The sequence below is a fragment of the Protopterus annectens genome, chromosome 7.part0 (genome assembly GCF_019279795.1).
Source record: "Protopterus annectens isolate FY-2018-M chromosome 7.part0, PAN1.0, whole genome shotgun sequence".
Classification (NCBI taxonomy): domain Eukaryota; kingdom Metazoa; phylum Chordata; order Ceratodontiformes; family Protopteridae; genus Protopterus; species Protopterus annectens.
Window position 1 is genome coordinate 1,948,513,967 of NC_056739.1, and position 20,229 is coordinate 1,948,534,195.

At 40.5% G+C, this 20,229-nt stretch overlaps 1 protein-coding gene across 1 annotated transcript in view; it reads left to right on the forward strand.

The window, feature by feature from the left end:
- Positions 1-20,229, forward strand: part of AKAP13 (A-kinase anchoring protein 13) — a 2,349,678-nt gene that overhangs the window by 1,212,936 nt on the left and 1,116,513 nt on the right. The window contains exon 6 of the mRNA XM_044078370.1: positions 9,971-10,024. Coding sequence (XP_043934305.1) covers positions 9,971-10,024 — 54 coding nt within the window. The remainder of the gene's footprint in view (positions 1-9,970; positions 10,025-20,229) is intronic.

A 20,229-nucleotide genomic window follows, 5' to 3' on the forward strand; every position in this document is an offset into this window, starting at 1 on the left:
AGGATCTCCATGTCAGCCGGAGACTCTATTATAGCACCCAGTTTGCAGTCATCCGCAAACTTAGTCAGCCACAGCCCTTCCGTGCTTGCCTGTACTTCTGAGAAGTATATGCCAAACAGGAAGGGCCCCAGGACAGAGCCCTGAGGCACACCACTCATTACTGGTCTGGATTCGGACATAGATCCCGCTACTCTTACTTTATGGGATCTGTCTGAGAGCCAGTTTGCGATCCATCTTGTAACATAAGGGTTTATGCCCAGGCCGGTGAGCTTATCAATAATATCTGAATGGGGAATGGTGTCAAATGCTTTAGCAAGGTCAAGGTAAGCCGTGTGTACCTCCTTTCCCTTATCTATAGCCTGAGTAACTGTCTCAAAGAAATCCACCAGGTTCAGGAGGCATGATCTGCCCTTGACGAAGCCGAACTGTGTGGGGTCCAGTGACTGGAGGTTCCCAATCTCTCCATTTATGAGTTCCATAATGATTCGCTCCATAGCCTTACAGATCAGACTGGTCAGGCTCATTGGTCGGTAGTTCCCAGGGTCAGTTGTGGCCCCATCCTTGTGTAGCGGGACCACCATTGCCATGCACCATTCTATGGGCACATATCCTGTGGAAAGGCTGAGACTGAACAGGGTATTAAGATGCAAGGTTAATTCCTTTTTGAGCTCGTGTATGACACAGCCTGGGACACCATCTGGTCCCATGGAGGCAGTGTTTTTAGCTTTAGATAAAGCCTTGTTAACCAATGTATCAGTAATAATTGGACTTACACAATCCCCTGGAATGGTAATAGGCCCTGTAGGTGGTGAGGTTTCTTATGTATCCATTTCGCATTTCTCCTTTGATTACATCACTAGAATTTTAAGTAAAATTTGCTGCCAGTCTACACACATCCTGCCTTGTTTCATCACTTAAGAGAGGATAATAGAAAGCAGCTCCAGTGGATAAAGCCCTGACCACGACCCAGACAATCCAGGTTTGATTAGTGGCTAGGGTGACTGATGGAAGTGGCAGGGTGGAATGGGCACTGCTATCCTGGGGTGGATGGATGGACCTATGGGTGTCTACTGTGTCATTCCCTGGCTGGGCAAGGAAAATTGGTAGGTGTGCCTTAACAGAAGTAAAGGGTGGAGACATGGCTGAGCTGCTGTGGAGGCAGATTGATGTGCCACATCACTACTGCATGCCCACCCCCAGTCAAAATCCTTAGGTCAGTAAAGAAAGAGGGAAAATGGGTGGGGCATAAGTACCCCCCGCCTCAATGGATGCACAGATATGCCAAGCCCCCAGATGGCCTAGTTCCACATTTGGCCCAAACAGTTACCAGATTAAAGTATTGTGGGAGGAGAGGCAAGCAGACAGTAGGCTAGTTTCTTGTTCCCTAACTTGATGGACTCAGATTCCTCCTATCCCTTCTGTCTTCACCATCTGCACCTAAAAACTGAAGGAATAAATCAAAAAGTATGCCTCGGCCTATGTCTTGTGAATCTGCAGTAGCCTTATCTTCAGGCAGGCAATCTGACCACTCACCTCCTGTTACCTCCTGCTCCCCTGGGGTGGTCGTAGTAGCACAGCTGTGTGTGTGACATGAGGATTAGACACATCCTCTGGTGCTGTACCATCGCCTGTTGCAGGTATGGTAGAATCAAGCTGTTTAGGTGCAAGGGAAGTTAGGAATATAGAATCTGTTGGCAGTACTGATACTTTTCCCCCAGGGGATTCTCCCACTAGTATAGTATATGTCAAAAAGAGACAGAAGTCCCAACAGGCGGTGGGACAGCAGTCTCTGACTGGGTTTTCACCTCATTTGATAGCTATGGCTAGATCCATTGTTCATGCATTTGAATATGGGGTACATACCTGCGTTACTAGTAATGCTGGCACTTTCACCACTGATCTGTTAAGGATCCTCCTTATGAAGGTGATTATGTGTTTGAGGACTCTGACCTGTCTGAGTTGGACTCCTCTGATGACGAACAGGTACTTAAATAGTTTTTTCTTTTTCCCAAATGTTGACTATATTTAGAGGTGTATTTAGCTAGGAGCTATCTCCAGTTGCCCCCAAATTAAGAGAGTTTATAATCTCTTTGAGAATGAGGTTCGAGACACTGAGACCTTTCCTCCATTAATCCCAGCGCTGGTGGATGTCTTCAAGAAAGCTTGTAATTCCCCTTGTCTTTATTCAGATCGTGCATAAGAAAGTGTTTAAGAAGTTTAGGGTATGCTTGGCCTTGCCTGGCCACTAAACCCCTTTGTCTGTGGACCCTACTTAAATGTCCCCAGTGACTTTTGCTAATAAGAAGACCATTACTTCTAACCCAGTCCTTCAAAATAAACTAGGCAAGTGGATCTCGGGGAAAGAAGCTGGCACAGTCCAGCACAGTGGCTTTCAAAGTGTTTTAACTACCAGTGTTGTATGTGGAAGTTTGTGTTAAAATGCATGTACAGTTTAGGCAGGTCTGATGCATCATTGCCTGCAGAGAAAAAGCCTATGTTAAATATATTGTCTCCAGTGTTTGCCAGGTGTCAAAATATGTCTTAAAAAGTGCTTTGGGAGGGAGCTGATATTATTTTAGAAATGTAGCATTGTCATTGGTGATTTGGAAGTATGCTTGGTTGCACTCCCACAATTTTACTGGTGAGCTGAAAATGAGATTTTGAATGCTGCTTTGGAGTCTGATTGTGTTTGTTATTGTGGCTAATCAGATCTTTAAACATTGGAATGACAGAGGTAAACTGATGCAAAGAGTGTTAAAAAGTTACATATTTCCAACTCCTATTACATCCAAGTGACACCTCCAGGGTCATCTGCAGTTAAGGCCTACTGACACCACTAGGCATCAAATATTGGTTGTTCATATTTGCATCAATAATTCCAAAACCATGCTATGTACACGGTTTTAAAAGATTTCATCTTAAAGCTTACACAATGGCAAACTCAACTGCATTAATATTTGACCTCTGTCTAGTGCAGGTAAATAGATATTAACTGTTGTTTTTATAATATTAATTTATATAGATATAATTTTCACATTTTTTAAATATCTCAACAACCAAGTAACACAGACAGAACTCCTTTGCCTCATGTGAAAGCTCTCAGCTAGATGAATACAATGCTGCTGACAGTATGCCTGTAACTTGAGTGGTTATTGAGATATTGTAAGCTGTTTACAACATATTACAAATGTAATTGTTACTGTTTACTGTGACTTAGAAAATACTGCTTACTTATTTATTTTATTTATTTAACATTTATTTTACCAGGATAAGTCCAACTGGACATCATGTGTCCTTTTTCAGTGGAGTCCTGGGGAGAAAAGCTCCAAAGAAATAACAGTGTACATACATGCTGTAGATAACAATAAAACTGGCATATAAGATAAGAGAAACAAAGAAGTACAAAAAACAATTATGTAGAACAATAAGATACTCAGGGGTAGTACCATTATTTACAATATATACAAAAAGTACATTTCAGGTGAGAGTATAGTGTATGCATTAAAGGCTTCAGTGGGTCACTTACATATGGAAAAGTGGGTCTTCAAGGGGGGGGTCTTTGCAGTTGCAGAGAGGGCTAGTACTGAGGTGTAATTTAAGAAGGCCTTTGAAGGTGCCTGTGTGACTTTGTAGCCTGAGTTCAGGTGGGAGGGTGTTCCATGCTTTGGCAACATCATGGGAGAATAAGGCCTCCCCAGAACTGTTATTGCATGGATTAACTTCAGTCAGGTTTTTGATACATGAACGTAGCTCCCTTTTAGGGTTGTGAAAGTTTAGCATGTGGGCAAGGGCAGGGCACTTCCCCGGATGGAAGAGAATTTGATGGGCTATGATCAGTTGGTGGTAGCGTAGGAGGTTTGGAAATTCTAACCAGTGCAGTTTAGTTAGGGATAGGCAATGGTGGGAATGTGATCTATTATTGGCAGCGAACCTAGCTATTTTATTGTAGCATGTAGAGAGTTTGTTCATGTTGGTTTTGTTAATATTGGTGAGAACTGGAGAGGCGTAAAGTAGTGTTGATAAGAGATGAGTTCTGGCTATTGTTCTAGTCTCAGTGGTTAGGAATAGTTTGCAACAATATAGGCAACCTAGTTTTTTATGGACTTTAGAGATAGTTTGGGATAATTGCTTGTATTTAAGTTGATGATCAATAGTAATGCCTAAGAGATTTGTCTCAGTTACTGGAGTGATGAGGGTGCCATTGGTAGACATGATGGTAAAGGTGGCGTTGCAGTGTTTGGTTGGGTGGAATAGTATTAGCTGTGTTTTTTTGGGGTTTAGTATTAGTTGGTAGTTGTTTAGCCAGTTCTCTACCTCAGTGAAGGATTCTTTATGACCTCGAACCTAAAGAATAGTACCACTATAAAAATAGTTTGTGCTGAAGAGTTTGCCATTTATACTTCTGTCATAACCCCTATTGTTCCAGATATATGAACATTTGTTGGAAATGTGAGGACATAATTTGATTCTGTCAAAAGGCTTAAGCTCCGCCCATTGGACATTACAGTGGAAAACTTCCTGAGCTCCATTTGAGTGAATGAGTTAAGTAAGATAACTTTTCGGCAGCGTAGCAAACAGAAATCCCAGCCAAACAAGAACCAAGACAGTCAAAGGAAATGACAAGAGGACAGCTCAACCAAACAAGAATGTTTTCTTTCCTAGAAAAGATACTTTCCTTCTCAACTTATGAGCATGATGACATGTGGCAGCTGATGAGCCCCATGTCTGGTGCTTCGTCTCTCTGATAGCTCTCAACAAGGCAGCCTGGTTGTCAGTGGTTTCTGACAAATGGGTGCTAGACATTGTTGGCATGGGTTACAAGTGGCAGTGGAAAGAATACCCACATCTGTTCAGGGGTTTCCCCTCATCCACCATACTTTATCCCCCCCCCTATTCTCCAGCAAATACTTGACTCAGGGGTCATAGAATCGGTCCCTCCTTTGGAAAGAATGAGAGGTTTCTAATACAGAATTTTCTTGCTTCCCAAAAAGGAGCAGTGGTAAAAGCTGGTGTTGGACCATTCTTTTCTGAATACGTTTGTGTAGGTCCCCACATTCAAGATGTTAACCCTGCAGACAGTGCATCCTCTGTTGCCGGACAACTGTTTCATGGTGACCCTGGACTTGAAGGATGCCTATCATCATATCCCCATTGCTCATCCTTTTAAGAGATAGTTGAGTTTTCTTGTTTCTGGTTTGCACTGTCATTTTTCTGTATTGGTTTTTGGGGTGTCCACTGTACCATGAGTGTTTACCAAATGCCTTGCTCCAGTAGTGGAACACTGTCGGACTCTGGACATTCACACCTTTCCATACTTGGGTGACTTGCTGATGTTTGTACAGGTGTTTGGAATCATTAGAGAAGATCTAGACTGTGGTTCAAGCTGAACCTCTGAAAGTTGTGTCTGACACACTCTTAAAGACTCAACTTTCTGGAGTGCTTGATTGACTCCAATAAGAATGGTCTTTCTGCCTGAAGATAATGTCCTTTTGTACCAGATGGTGTTTCTGGAATTTTCCAAGAGGAGTGTAATCTCAATGAGAGAATTCCTAAAAATTCTTAGACTGATGGTATCCATGATTCTCATGATACCACTGGTCTGTCTTCGTATGAGAAAAATTCAGTGGTACGTTTGTAGTTGTTGGACCTAGCATCTCCATTCCCTGGAATCCCAGTTGCTGGTGCTGCCCTTCATCTGAAGAGAGTTACAGTGGTGGAAAGATTGGTAGAGTATCAATCTAGGACTTCCTTACTCCCTTCTGGTGCCATTATAATTTGTTCTGACAGATTTGTCTGACTTCAACTGGGGAGATGTATCAATGGGGATGCAGTTGCAAGCCACTTGAGGGCCCAAGGGCACATGGAAGCACATCAGTATCAATGAGTTGTTGGCAGGCAGTGATTCACTCCTTGAAAGTCCTTCACCACTTTTGGACTCCAGGTTTTAGTGATTATGGACAATGCCACAGTGATGTAGTACCACAGCAAACAAGAGGGTACTGGGTCTTACCCTCTGTGCTGTTTGGCAATAATTGCATGGGAAAATGTTTCCCAGTACTCACTGACTCTTCAGGCATCTTACATACCTTTAGAGCAGAAAACTGTGGCAGACATAGTAAGCAGATCCTGGGCATACCTGCACAAGTGGAAGCTCAAGGCAGTGGTGTTAAAGGATCTAGTCCAGGTGTGGGGAATGTCTTAAATAGATCTGTTTGCCTCTTTTTAAAACTGGTAGCTGGAAAAATTCTGTTCCAGACATTGTTGCAGCCGTGCTTGGAGGACAGAAGCGTTTTCATTCCCTTGGATAAGAATGCTCTTATATGTGTTTCCACCGGGGTTGCCAGATTCCTAACTGGCCAGGTAGGGGCAAAAAAAAAAAAAAGGTCTTAAAACACAGACCTACTGAGCTACTTCTTTTTAATACGGAACATCAGGCAGTTTCGCGTTTAACACAAGTAGCTTCGTGTTTACCAGTTTTTGATTGGCCCGTATGCCGGTATATGAGCCAATTACAATACTCGCTAAATGGAGCTGTGTTTAATGCAGAACTGCCTGATGTTCCACATTAAACACAAGCAGCTCCATGTTTAGCAATTTTTGATTGGTCCGTATGCCGGTATACGAGCCAATCAAAAAACTCGCAAAACGGAGCATTCTTATCCAAGAGAATGAACTGTCTAATGTTCTGCATTAAACATAAGCAGCTCCGTGTTTAGCGATTTTTGATTGGCCCATATGCCAGTATACAGGCCAATTAAAAAAAAAAGTGGAGGGCTGTTTCGCCGGGATTTAAACTGGCAATGTGGGACTCAGGATCAAGTTGCTGATCCCAGGACAATCCCGCTCAAATAGGGATGTCTGGCAATCTTGGTTTCCACCCTTTCCACTGATTCCGAAGATATTTCAGAAAGTTCCAAGATAAATGCCAAAGATCATTGTGGTGACCCCTGTTGGCCCAGGCAGTCTTGGTTCTCTCTGTTAATGGTATTGGCCAAGCATAATTACCTTTGACTTTCTCGCACGCTGGATCAGCTCACACAGTCTCATGGGGCAACTGGTGCACTCTGTTTTTGGGAAACTTCAAGCTTAATTTTGTTAAGGCACTTGTTTCAGGAAGCTGTACAGCAGGTGTTAATATAGGCCAGAAATCCTGCTACTAAAAAATCTTATGTTTACAAATAGATGATATTTTCTAAATGGTGGCTACATGGAAAAGTAAGGTCCATTGAGGTTAATATCCCTCTGGTCTTCAAATTGTTGTGTAACCGACTTCAGAATGGTTTATCGTATGTGTTCATTAAGGTGCATTTAGTGGCCGTTTCTGCCAGGGAATCCTTCTCTTTCTTCTTTTTTCATAGAACAGTTCATGAAAGGGGTGTTGCATGTGAGACCCCCCCCCCAATGCAAATTCCCTTTTTGTGGACCTAAGTTGTATTTTTGAAAAATTGACTGTACCACCTTTTGAACCAACAGCCCACGCTGATCTCAAGTTCTTAATGTAGAAGACTTTTGCTTATTACTATGACATCTACAAAGCAAGTTTCTGAGATGCAGGCTGTCATGGTGGGAGAACTTACCTGATTTTCCATAAGGGATAGGGTTGTGTTATACACTTATCTTTCTTTCATGCAGAAAGTGGTCTCAAAATTCACTCTAAATCAGTCTATTAATCTCACTGTATTCTTTCTAGAACCTAAGAATAAGGGAGAGAGGATGCTTCATACCTTACATGTGCATAGGCAGCTCAGGTATTACCTTGACGGAACAAAGCTCTTTAGGAAGTCTGAAAGGCTTTTATTTCCTTTTCTGGGGCAAAGAAAGATCAACCTGTCTCTAAGCAATCCATTGCTCATTGGTTGTCCTCTGGCAGACTATTTAGGTTACAAGGGAACATCCATATGAAAAAAAAAACAGTACTTGAGTATTATCGCAACCAGATTCCAAACCTGTCAGCATTTGTCATGTTATGGATATTTGGTTCATTTATTTGTTAAGAGCTTTGTTCTTGGTTTGAAAGATTATGCGGTAATACGCAAGTACCGTTTTTTTTCATATGGTTGTTCCCTTGTATCCTAAGTATTCTGCAGCAGTTGGGCCGCTTGCATCGATTGTAGTTGTACAGCTTATTCAGAATTGTGCTTGTAAGCTGCTAGAGTCAACTTAAGATGGACATGTACCATACTGAAGATGCTAACTTTTGAGGCGAAAGAAAGTTTTTGCGAGAATATGTAAGGGCCATTTTTGCTTCATATGGATATTCTCTTGTGGGCTACGTACTCAGCAGCAGTGGGGTCACCGATGTGAATTTCACTTGTGCAGATTATTCAGGTCTGTGCTGTTAAGGTCTTGCAGTTGACTTAAGCTGGACATTTAAGATAGTAGACATGTTAAGTTTTTGTGGGAAAAGTAATTCTCTGCTGCCATCTCATTTGCCAGTCGCACAGCATAAATTTAAATGTTCTGGGGAAAGTGCTTGGGTGCTGTTGTCTCATTTGACAGTAGCACAGTTATAAGTATGTACATATTTTGAAGTAGAAGTCACTGTAATGAGACCCACTTCAGTAATGCACACTTCCGAATTAACTTGGGCAGCATATTTGGGAAAGAGAAGGGCTTGGAAATGAGCCGCTTCTCCTGATGCCAGTCTGGTTGCGATAATATGTAAGTACCATTTTTTGTTACACCCACCATAGAAAGACAGATCCATGCAAGGTAAAGGGACATTCCACCATAGCCTTTTCCTCTTTTGTGACATATTGGAAAGGAGTGGAATTTAGAAGTATTCTAGAGGCAGCACCTTTTTCCTCTGTCCAAAGCACTACAAACTGGATGCTTTTTTAGAACCAGAGCAGGTTTCATGAGAAATATTAACCAGCAGCTCTTGAACACTTATTCTTCCTCCTCCCAAGTTAGGTAAACTTTGGGAATCTAACCATATCCCAGTAAGGCAGTGTGTTTGTTGTGCAAAGTGCAGTTGTGAAAAGTTCCACTTACCTGTACAGTACATGTTCATATATCAAACTGGCTTACTGGCATTACCCTCCCACCATTCCCATTTTGTTGGGTAAATGTATTTGGTTGTGGAATTTGATTTTGTGTTTTGGTTCAGCAATCTTTTTTGTTGTGTGTGTCTGTGTTTTTTGGTTTGGAGCAGCAGGTGTTTGCAGAACTCGGTATTTCATCTCATCCTCCTGTTGGATCCTAGAAAACTGAAAGGGTTCTCTCTGCAAATGTTAGGGGCTGTCCTGGCACTGCCAGGTGATTGGTTCTTCACCCTCACAGACAAGCAGTGGAAGAAGTTCTGAGCTTTCACAAATTACCAGAGGAGGGTAGCAGGGCAGTGCTACCCATATGCCAGTTAGGTAGTATGTTCTACAAGCATCTACTGTTGCAGGTAAGTGGAACTTACACAGCTGTACTTCTCATATGGAGGCCATGGGCTTCTTTTTAATACTTTAGGGATGACTTGAGACACTTTTGCGGTTTATAGGAGGCTCAAGCTCAATTCAGGTGATAAATACCCTAAGTAACTTATTGTTAACCAGGAGATTCATAGCAAACAGAAGTTGAACCAGACAAACTTATCTGAAGAATGTGTGACAGATGAATTTTATGAGTAACTGTTTCTGATGTAATGATGACGTGTTTTACAGCTGTTTTCCTCTGTAGTACTGTAAAAGATTTACTAAAACTGTTAAAATCTGTATCAGACAGATGTTGGAAGTTTTTCAATTCCCCAGTTCTTTCATAATCTTTGTTTCCCTTTTTGGTCAAAAACTGAACTCAGAATGGTTAAAAAAAATACATGTAGACCATTTAACTACTTTACAAAGAACTTGTGTACTTTCTGGTATTTGACTTTTCTGTTATTTCACTAACTTCATTCCATGCATTTTTAACTTTTTTCATGTTCACTTTTCAGCCTTTCTTTTAATTTCACTGATTCGCTTTCCCATTATTCATTTTTCAGTTCTGTGAGAAGTCTAGGGGATGTTGTAAGGAGGCCTCCAACGCACAGGAGAAGGTATTAAAATGCAACTAACCATTTGCATTGGAGTGCTTACTAACATGTCGTTTTCATGCAACTTTGCTAATTAATGCAGTAAGAAAGCTTCCTGCGCTTTCTGCTATTTCACATAATCATTTGCTTCAGCAAGATGCATTGCTGTTTGTCACTGACGTCAGATTGTCATCTCTTGCCTTCTCACAATTTGGCAGCTTTGGATCTGGATATTATAATCATGCAGACTGAGTTAAGGTGTAACAAAGCCCATTCTTCTCTGAGCTTTCCACTGTTTTCTGGTAAAGTTCAACAGATACACTCCGTAGAGACTGTCCCTGCCAGTTTAACGTGAGAAGGAGGAGAACAACATTTTGACTATTTGAAGCTGATGTTATGGAATGAAGCTATGAATAAACAACTTGTTATTGGATCAGCTGTGCCAAGCATTTCTCTTTAATTTGCCTAATTGAATTTGAACTGTATTTTACAAAGGTGCTGTTGATTTCTTGTTAATAATGGCAGCGCTGATGTGAAACATAAAGTATGGATTACTAAAGCAGGAGGTCGGGTATGCTGTTTTATTTCAAGAAAAGTTTCATAAATGAAAGCATCTGCACAATAGCTTAGTATAACATTCCCACTACATGGCTCCATTGGTGTGGGTTTAGATCCCACCTCTGTTTAATATCTGTATAAAGTTTGCATGTTCTCATCGTGTTTGTGAGGATTTTCTCTGGGTATTGTTGTCTACAACTACATTTTGTGTCATGCTGGTTGACAGAGAACTTTAAATTCCATACATATTTAATTTATCTTGCCCTTGTGGTCTGAGTCATGTCTGAAAAAAGGCCGTTTTACCCAGCTAACAGAAAAATAAAAAATTAAAACACAGTGCTGTTCAGAATGAAACAGTCATTTAATGTCTGATAGGTTGCTTTTGCAGATGAAAACATCATTGTGGGCTTGCCTGCCTTCTTCTGAAAACTGTAGTACTGTAGTTTCCTTAGAAGACAATTCTGTGTGTAGTTTTCCTGCATTCTTAGTATGACACTGGGCCATATGAGAAGGGGGAAAAGCCTTATCCTTGCATGGTTAAACTCAGTAATATATATCTTAAAAACAAAAACAAAAAAATTGTTTTGCTTCACAGTATGTGGCTTGAATTCCCTTTTTACACTAGTCAGGACTGGACAAATGATACTCTTTAACAGTACAATTGATATTGGACAGTCTTTAAACTGTTCATTTAAATAATTTTAGATTGCTGCAGTGTAGACTCTATGGGCTGTGTTCTTATAACTAGCAGGTGAATAGCACATTGTCTTTAACTAAGTGTTTTGTTCATATTAAAGTCCTTTCCTAGTATATTCCAAACTGATTTTAATCATCAAAGTGCTGTTTTTTTTTTATTTGTTTTAATGGGATGAGAACTGGACACTGCCATTTCTCTTCCAAGACTGGTTATCCCCATCTTCTGCCTACTGCTGTTGAGTATTTCACCACTAAAGCTGGTGCTTTCCACGCACATGCTACATTACGTAAACATCTATTCTCTTTAGCATAACTGATCAGAATCAAGTATTTCTTCCATATTCTTGCTTTTCTGTTGAATCACGTCTCATTTGTATCATAAATGTTGAACCTCTAGCCCAAAACCATGTGCCAGTCTGTTGGAAGCCTGTCCTGATTATAAGGCGAACATTTTTTCTGACTTGCATCAGATTGGATCAAATAGAGAAATCATAGTTGTATTACTATGTAACAGTTGAGAAAATCTAGAACTCCCAACAGAGCGTTATTAACTTCTCCATGCCATACCTTGGGCACTTACCTGCATTCAAAAAAAAAAAAATCTTGTAACTCCTCTAATTTGATAGAAAAATTGTGTGTGGAGGAGACAGAAAGCCTAAGCCTACTACACATGCAGTGCTGGTAGAAGAAAAATCTCCCAAACTGCCTGAACTTTATCATCTAAATCTAAAATCAGTATCTTCTGTCTGCGGATTTTAACCTATACGTTATACAGCATGTTCTCATATGTAACAGTAACTGCTTGAGCAACTGAGGCTGCCAACTGAACACCTAGATATTTTTTTTAAACTGTATTTATTCAATATGATATACAAACACAAATTTAGCAGCTGTCTGAATAAATGAAATCAAACCTACAGTAATGCTATAACATGAGAAAAAAAACTCTAACATCATTATTAAATAGCAAAGACTAACTAGGGAAATTAAGAATTATGTACAATATTTACATAGCTCAGCAAACAGATCTGTATGATAGACCTTACTATAAACATAAAGACCATTCACAAGGTTAATCTGTGTGCTTTGAGTGACTATCCTACTGGTTTAATTAAGAAACATCTTTATTAAATTATCACTTATGGCTTAAGCAATCAAACATTTATATAAATGAGAACAAACCAAACTGACATATTTTCAGTAGCAAACGTTATACATCACTTATATTCTCTCCAGTCATTGTCAGTCATATATTACAAAGTTCCCTCAATTCCTGCCTTCCCTTAAACCTTATTCCTCCTCCAAAACATTATTCTGCATGTAGTGTTCCCACAGTTCCCATATACACAGGATAGTGTAATTTGCTCCTACCCTGTTGTAAAAATCCCATTTCTATGTTTTATCTCTTTTACTAAGTGATTACCATACTTTGATCCTTCCTAAGTTGCTGAGCAGTTCATTCCATGCACATAGTCAGTTCTTTAATTGACCATTATCACAAGTCTGATGTCTCCCCACAAACCCAAACTGATCATCTGCCAGTTCGGGTAACTGTCTTACTATTCTGACTGTCATTTCTGCAATGAAGACTTTATAGCCATGGTTTAAGATAGGCAAGTGTTTGAAAGAGGATAGAATTCAAAGGATTTCTACCCTCCTTAAGTAATATTAGTACTTTGACCTCCTTCTGCAGTAATGGAACATCTCCTGCTTGAAGAAACATATTCATCATTTGAGCCCATACTTCATAAATTTCGTCCTCCTCTTCACCCAGAAATTCACAAGTGTTATCATCACTGTCTGGTAGCGAGTCCTTAAATTGCATAGATAACACCTCTTTCAACTCCTTCAGCATGATGAGTTGCATTAGCATTTTGGCCTGAAATTCCTTAACCTTGGTAGCCAAAATACCATTGCAACTGCTGACCAAACACTTACGGCATCATTTGTTATGTATATAATACTTTATGATGATTGTTGTGTCTTTCGGCTTTTCCCGGTTAGGGGTCACCACAGCAGAACTCCGGTCCGCTAATGATTGGCAGTAGATTTTTACGTACAGACTTGCCAGGCCTGACGCACAACCTTCAATGAAGGTACGCCCATTCACGCATGTCTCCACACAGAAGACGCTTTAGCTGAAAATCGAACAGGACAACGTCTTACTGTGAGGCGACGACGCTACCGCAGCACCACCACCGCAGCACCACCACCGCAGCACATAATACTGATAATGAAAAATTATCAGTGTCTTCTGTAGGGGGTCCCTCATGCAGCTATCCATTTGTATCCTTCACAGCCTTGCATCTTCTCTCTCCACCTGCTGTTACCTTATATTTCTGTGTTGAAAGTTTCTGATAATCAGGCAGTTGCCATAGTGGCTTGCATGTCAGTATTTTCTGTCTGACCTTTAGGATCATTTCTTCTTTTGCTCACTTAGTAGTTTGCCTGCTTTTTCCCACTTATTAGAGCCATGATCCTGGATTTTCTTTCTTCATTTTTTTTCCCCTTAATATCATCCCATACTTCTTTGGGATTGTCAGTTTCTTCTGTCCAGCATGGATTTTGAAACAAATTTAGCACACAAACAACACTGTTTGCAGTAACTAACTCCGTCTTTGAGGGGACTGAAAAAGGATAGTTAATATATGCTCTCTTTATTTAGCTAATCAACCTTAACCTAATCAAAGCAGTAGCTAACTTTGGTTTAAGCATCTTTGCCCTGCAGTGGTTTTCTGCTTCCTTAAGCAACAGAACTTTTACTGCAAGGGCATCACTTCTCAGAAAATGTCACCTTCTCAGCAACAATACCAGCATGCTCAATTCCAGGACTTCTGCTCTTTTACACCTTCATTAATAACTTACATTTGGACTAACCATGCTTAATCTGCACCTTTTATGCAAATAGTATCATTGTACTGTATTCTGACAACTCACTTCACAAGTTGCAAGACACACTACAATGTGACTTTAGTTTCTTTTTATCTAACTGGTTAGCAGAAATGCAACTTGTAAGTAACTGCAAAAAAAAAAAAAAAGCTGCCGTGTGTTTGTCTCACATGATTATTGACCCCCGGGTTCATCTTTACCTATAGTTGTAGAACAAAGATACCTGGGTTTATCACTTGATCAGCAACTAACATTTACCTCATATGTGCAAAAGTTCTGCTGTGATACATTCCATGGCTTTGCATATAAGGCCGATGAGGCTGATGGGTCTGTAATTACATGCATCTGTAGAAGGACCACCCATGTGTAGAGGAGTCACAGTTCCTCTTCTCCAGGCATCAGGAACAAGCTGCAGACAGGCTGACGTTGAACAGCAAATATAGGTTCAGATAGTGCATACATGCCACTGATGACAGTGCAGCCTGGTGTACTATCAAGTCCCATGGAAATATTTATTTTTAGCCTTTGGCAGGGATTTTAAGACTTGTTCCAAAGTGATTTCAGTGGAAACTAAATTCTCAGTGACAGTGCGGGCAACAGTGTGGGTAGGAGCCTAAAACTGGTACTAAATTTGCCTGCTAATATATTGGGCAATATTGTTATAGGTGAACTCAATGCATTGTTGGATGCTATTTCTTAATTTTCTGACAGGAAATTTATTGTTAACACTTTTGACATTAAGAAGAGCCATGTTGATATTGTTCAAATTAGGACTGGAAATAAATATGTTGATATTTGCTGTGTTGGGCTGTCCATTAGCTGGACTCTGTCTAAAAAAAGCACTGGGGCTACAAGGACTTTAGTCAGTATGCAGAAGCCAAGGAATGAGAGGTGCAGGCCATCCTTGTTGAAGCAAGTTGTATCGTCAGTCTTCCCATGGAATGACACCAAGTAGTAAGCAAGTTGTTGAAGTCAGTCATCCTTTCACTGTGCATAGCTATGATTCTGGGCAAAGGAGTGATTCCACTCATAACCAGTGCCTTGCCTGCATTGGGCACATGCACAGTGAGATCCATCATGTCTTTTTGTATTTCCCTCAGAGTTGTGTACCTCAAGTTGTTCATACCCACATGGATTACCTAGTTCATAATCATATTCGAACAGTGAGAAGGACTTCAGAGCCCTTGTGATGTCACATATCATGGCACCAGAATTGTATTAGATTGTAGAGTACTTCTGGATGCACTATCCTGCAAACCATGGTTAGTCCTAAGTACATGTACAACTGTAAAGATAGTAGAAAGCAGTAGTATTGAAAAAAGTAGACATCTCTGTCCTCAACCTCTGCCTCCCAATGATGAAGCAGGTCAGGGTGGTGCAGCCTCACATCACTGTATCATTGCTGGCACTGCTCACCAAAATGGGTGATTCCAGTGGCATCACTTACCATCCTGGCAAGCTCTTTTCAAGTAACCACGTTCTGCATTCAGCCAACATACCCATCCAGTAGGCACTCCCTAAATTTCCTGTGCAGGAAGAACAGGAAAAATTTGCTCTCCCTGGCATACCTCACTGGAGCCTTGCATTCTACAGTGAGTGAAGCAGCCATGACTAGTCACTTAGGTCTGCTTGAGCAAAATGATAGCCCTGTGTGCACAGGCACACATTTGTGAATCACAGGTCATGCAGTGTAGTGCTGCACTGTGGTGGTATTTTTATACCTGTAGAACTTCACTATGGCTCTTAAGAAGTTTGAATATGACACGCATTGCATTGTGCCCTTGCATATACCATTTATGACCATACTGATTACATGCTTCATGGTCACTGTGAAATACTTGGCATCAGCATGTTTGAGTAGCACAGTCTGCTACAGCAGTCATTCACAGAGACTGGCAGTAACTAGACTCATTAGCAAAGCTGACACATTATGTGGCCTTTGTCGGCTTAATATTGCTTATCACTGTAAAACTAGGGAACAGGGGAATTTCTGTAAAGATTCTGTAGACTTGGAGTTCCACAAAGTTAAGAAGGAGTCCTTCCTGGTAAATTACCTCATCAAAAACAACAAATCAGTGAGGCAGATATCATTGGTAATGTGTTATTGGGAAGTCATGACACTGTTTTGCCAGTGCATTGTCTGCGTGTTTGTGTCTGGGGGCATCTTTGTACAGTGTAATCCTTGTGAACGGGTTCCTGTACTATATGTTGAGGCATGGCTACAGTGCATAATTAAGAGCCTGTGAATAGCAGTAACTGCAACTGATAAACAAGTGCATTTAAGGGGGGCAGTGGCCATAGGTATAGGAATCTTACAGCGTACCAGTCACACCCACTGACTGACATGTTTCAGTCATGTGTACCTGTAGGGGCATAGCCACCCATGGGGAGGTAGTAGCTGGAAAAGTTTGCTAGCCAGAAGAATGAAGTCCTGCTGCAGTCCCTCTGCTGAGATGGTGTGCACCTCCCAGACAAAGGCGTAGTACATAAGTGTTATTGGGATCAAGTTTGGCAGGGACTGGTGCAGAATGTAGATGTGGCAAGTGGCCATAATAGGCCTCTACAAAAGTTTGATGCAAGGTTACTGGTTTGTTACTCCATGCAGAGGAAAAGGCATAGGACATTGTGACAACTAGGTCCACCACAGGGGTTAACCACCATCACTGAAACTTTTTACTGAGGCTGAAAAGTTAATGTCCTCACTCACCAGTTGGGGAAGTGGCCCCGAATATCTTATGGGTGGCTTGGATGTGGCAGCTGGCATGGCACCAACAACCCATGTGTCAGTAAGGGAAACACCAGGTTATTTATTTTTTTTTGTTAAACAAGAAACATCTTTATTGAATTATCACTTATGACATATGCAATCATACATTTATATAAATGAAAAAAAAACATATTGACAGATTTTCAGTTGCAAACATTATACAGCAAATATAATATTTTATACATTCTTTGTCCATATAACATTACATAACTCAGTCAGTTCCTGCCTTCCCTTAAACATCTTTTTTCCTCCAAAACATTATTTTGCATGTATTTTTCCTACAATTCCCATTTTTTCTATGTAATTTGCTCCTACAATTTTCTAAAGATCCCACTTCTAGTTGCTCTGTCTCTGTTACAGTATTCTCTACTTCTAGTACAGCTGGTTTAGACTTTTATTTAAAATTTCTAGTAATTGCTTTTTGGTAGCTACCAAAATTAAACTCAGCAAGGCCTTTATATGTATAGGAACTTGATTGTGTATCATAGCTCAAAAATCATTTCCTTAGTTGCACCAGTTTTCTCTCCCAGTATCTCTGACAAAGTATTCTGCAGGGAATTTTTAAAGTGTGCAAGCTCATTACACTCACAAAATATGTTCCTAATAACCTCCCTATCACATCTCTGACATTTGCAATCTTCCTGAGGAAAAAAATCTTTGGAGTCTGCATGGGGTATAAAAATATCTATGCAAACACATCCAAGCAAAGATCTTAAATCTGCTAGACTGAGTTGCATATTGGCAGCCATACATATATCCTTCAATTGTTTCTTTGTGAATTGCTTATCTGATTTCTCTTCTCAATCCATTCTAACCTCCCCTGATTGATTCCTATAGTTTAATTTAAAATATAAAATAAAAAATATAAAATATAAAATATATTAATTTATAAAATATATTTATAAAATATTTTGTATGCATTAATAATTGCCCCTTTTTAACATTAGCTTCTGTTCCAGATTTTGCTAAAAACTCTTAGTCTTTCACTTAAGACCCCCCCCCCCATTCCTTTCTCTTTGCATATAATTTGCCTTCCCTATCAAGGATTAAAATCAATCTCTAGCCTGCAGTCCAAATTTATTCTTAGCCTCTAATCATTAAATTATCCTTCCTTCTCTGATTATTTACTCCCAGTACCTTTGATCATTTGCCAATCTTCTCCAGTAAATTTCAGCCCCCTTTTGCCTATTCTCTGTACCCCTAATTGCAGTCATCCCTATTTGACAAAGTCTTATTTCTCCATTCCTGTGTTGGCTTAGTTCTTAGAATAGTTTCTGCTATGTTTTTAGTATAATATTCTATATGGTTATTGTTATTCTCTTTAAGGATCTGCATCCAAAATCTCAGGCTCTCTCTCTTACTCGAGCTTCCCCCGTTTCATCATCATTCCTTTCCACTTTGAATTTGTGGTATGTATAGGAGCCTTAAGTGTGAAGCTCTGCAATACTTCTTCATATCAAGTAATCTCAAACTACCTTGTTCTGTTGGAAGGATCAACTTATCCCACTTGACTGTTGCCTTCTTCCCATCCCATATAAAAATCCTTCAGCTCTTTATTAATTGCAATCCACAACCTCTCCTCTAGTTGATAAAATTATGCCTGACTTGTGTATGAAACTATAGGGACTAAAATTTTCACAGCTTGTATTTTGCTATCCGTATCCATAAAATAGAGCTTCCAGTTTCTCAGTTTTTGTATTATTTTCTGTTTAGTCTCTTCTCACATATGGGCAGCTGCGGTGGTGCAGCGGTTAGCATTGCCGCCTCACAGCAAGAGGCTGTCAGGTTCGATCTTTGGCTGGGGTGCCTTCTGTGCGGTGTCTGCATGTCCTCCCTGTAGTCGTGTGGGTTTCCTCCGGGTGCTCCAGTTTCCTCCCACATCCCAAAGACATGCTGTAGGTGGATTGGATACTCTAAATTGACCCTAGGCGTGCGTGCATCCATATGTGTGCCTTCTGTGGAAGGTTGGGTGCTGGGCTGGCAAGTCGACACTGTAAAACTCCACTGCCAATTATGAGCGGACAGGTGATCCGCTGTGGTGACCCCTAACCGGGAAAAGCCGAAAGAAGAAGTCTCTTCTCACATATCCTTAGCTGCCCTAACATAATCCTTTTTAACCCATATTCCTAAGTACTTCACTTTATCATGTCCCCATATGGGTATTGCTGAACCAATTTGTGTGCAGGTACTTAGTTTACAGCTATTGTCTTTGTTTTATCTTCATTAATTTTATATCCTGAGAAGACTCAAAACTATTGCAGGATGGTCCACAACACTGAACTATCCTTTTCTGGTTTTATCAGGTACAAAATAATGTCATTTGCAAATAAAGACAACTTTTCTTGATTAACATATCAGTTATAGCCTTGAATTTCTGAGTCCCTTATTTTCTTAGCCAGTTGTTCTAAATATAACGCAAATAACAAATGGCAAAGTAGACACCCCTGCTTGGTTCCCCTCTTCAAGGACCCAACACACACACACACGCTCACTTTAATTTTTGCCTCAGATCTCTCATATGTCTTTCTAATTAACTTTATTATCATGTTAAGGAATACAAATGTTTCCATTTGCCTACCCAAAAAATCCCAGCTTACTCTTTCAAATTATTTCTCTGCCTCAAGACCCAGTACACCAGGTTATTAATGACCACTGCAGTATAGTATAGCTCATTGTACTATATGTTTAAAAGAAAGGATTGGCTAAGGCTCACCTTACATATCTGTCCTTCCAGACATCTCTGCTCTGCATCTGCAACAACTTGCATGACAAGGAATGTTTGTCAGCATATGCTATAGCTGTATCTTAACTTGTAGTCGTCTGCATAGCACAGGGTTATAGACGAATAAGTGTGAGAACAGACAGTGGTTTCATGGGTGTTCCTACTTTCATAGTTTCCATTGGTGGAGGGTCTAGCACAAGAAGTTAGCATAGGGTTTGCTTCTGTGGGGTACCTGTGGCTGTTAATGATGGTAACATGTAGGTAGTTTGGTCTAATGACATAGTGACACTGTCTACAGCACTACCATTACAGAAGCCATTTTAAAGCTACAGGTTGAGCAAACAACTTCATGAGGTGATGATGGCCATCTTGTACCCTGTGAGTCCCTTGCAGGCTTTATTTGTATCCCTAGGGCACTCAGCATCCAGAATGCGCACCATAGGCAATAGATGTGGGAGAGTTGAGCACCACCGTGACTCAAAGGCCATCCCTCCTATGTCTGTGATGTTTGGGATTAGTCAGTGGATGTGCAAGTCAGTGATCCTGATACCATCAGCTGCTACTCATGACATTGTAAAGACAGGGTACATGTGTGTG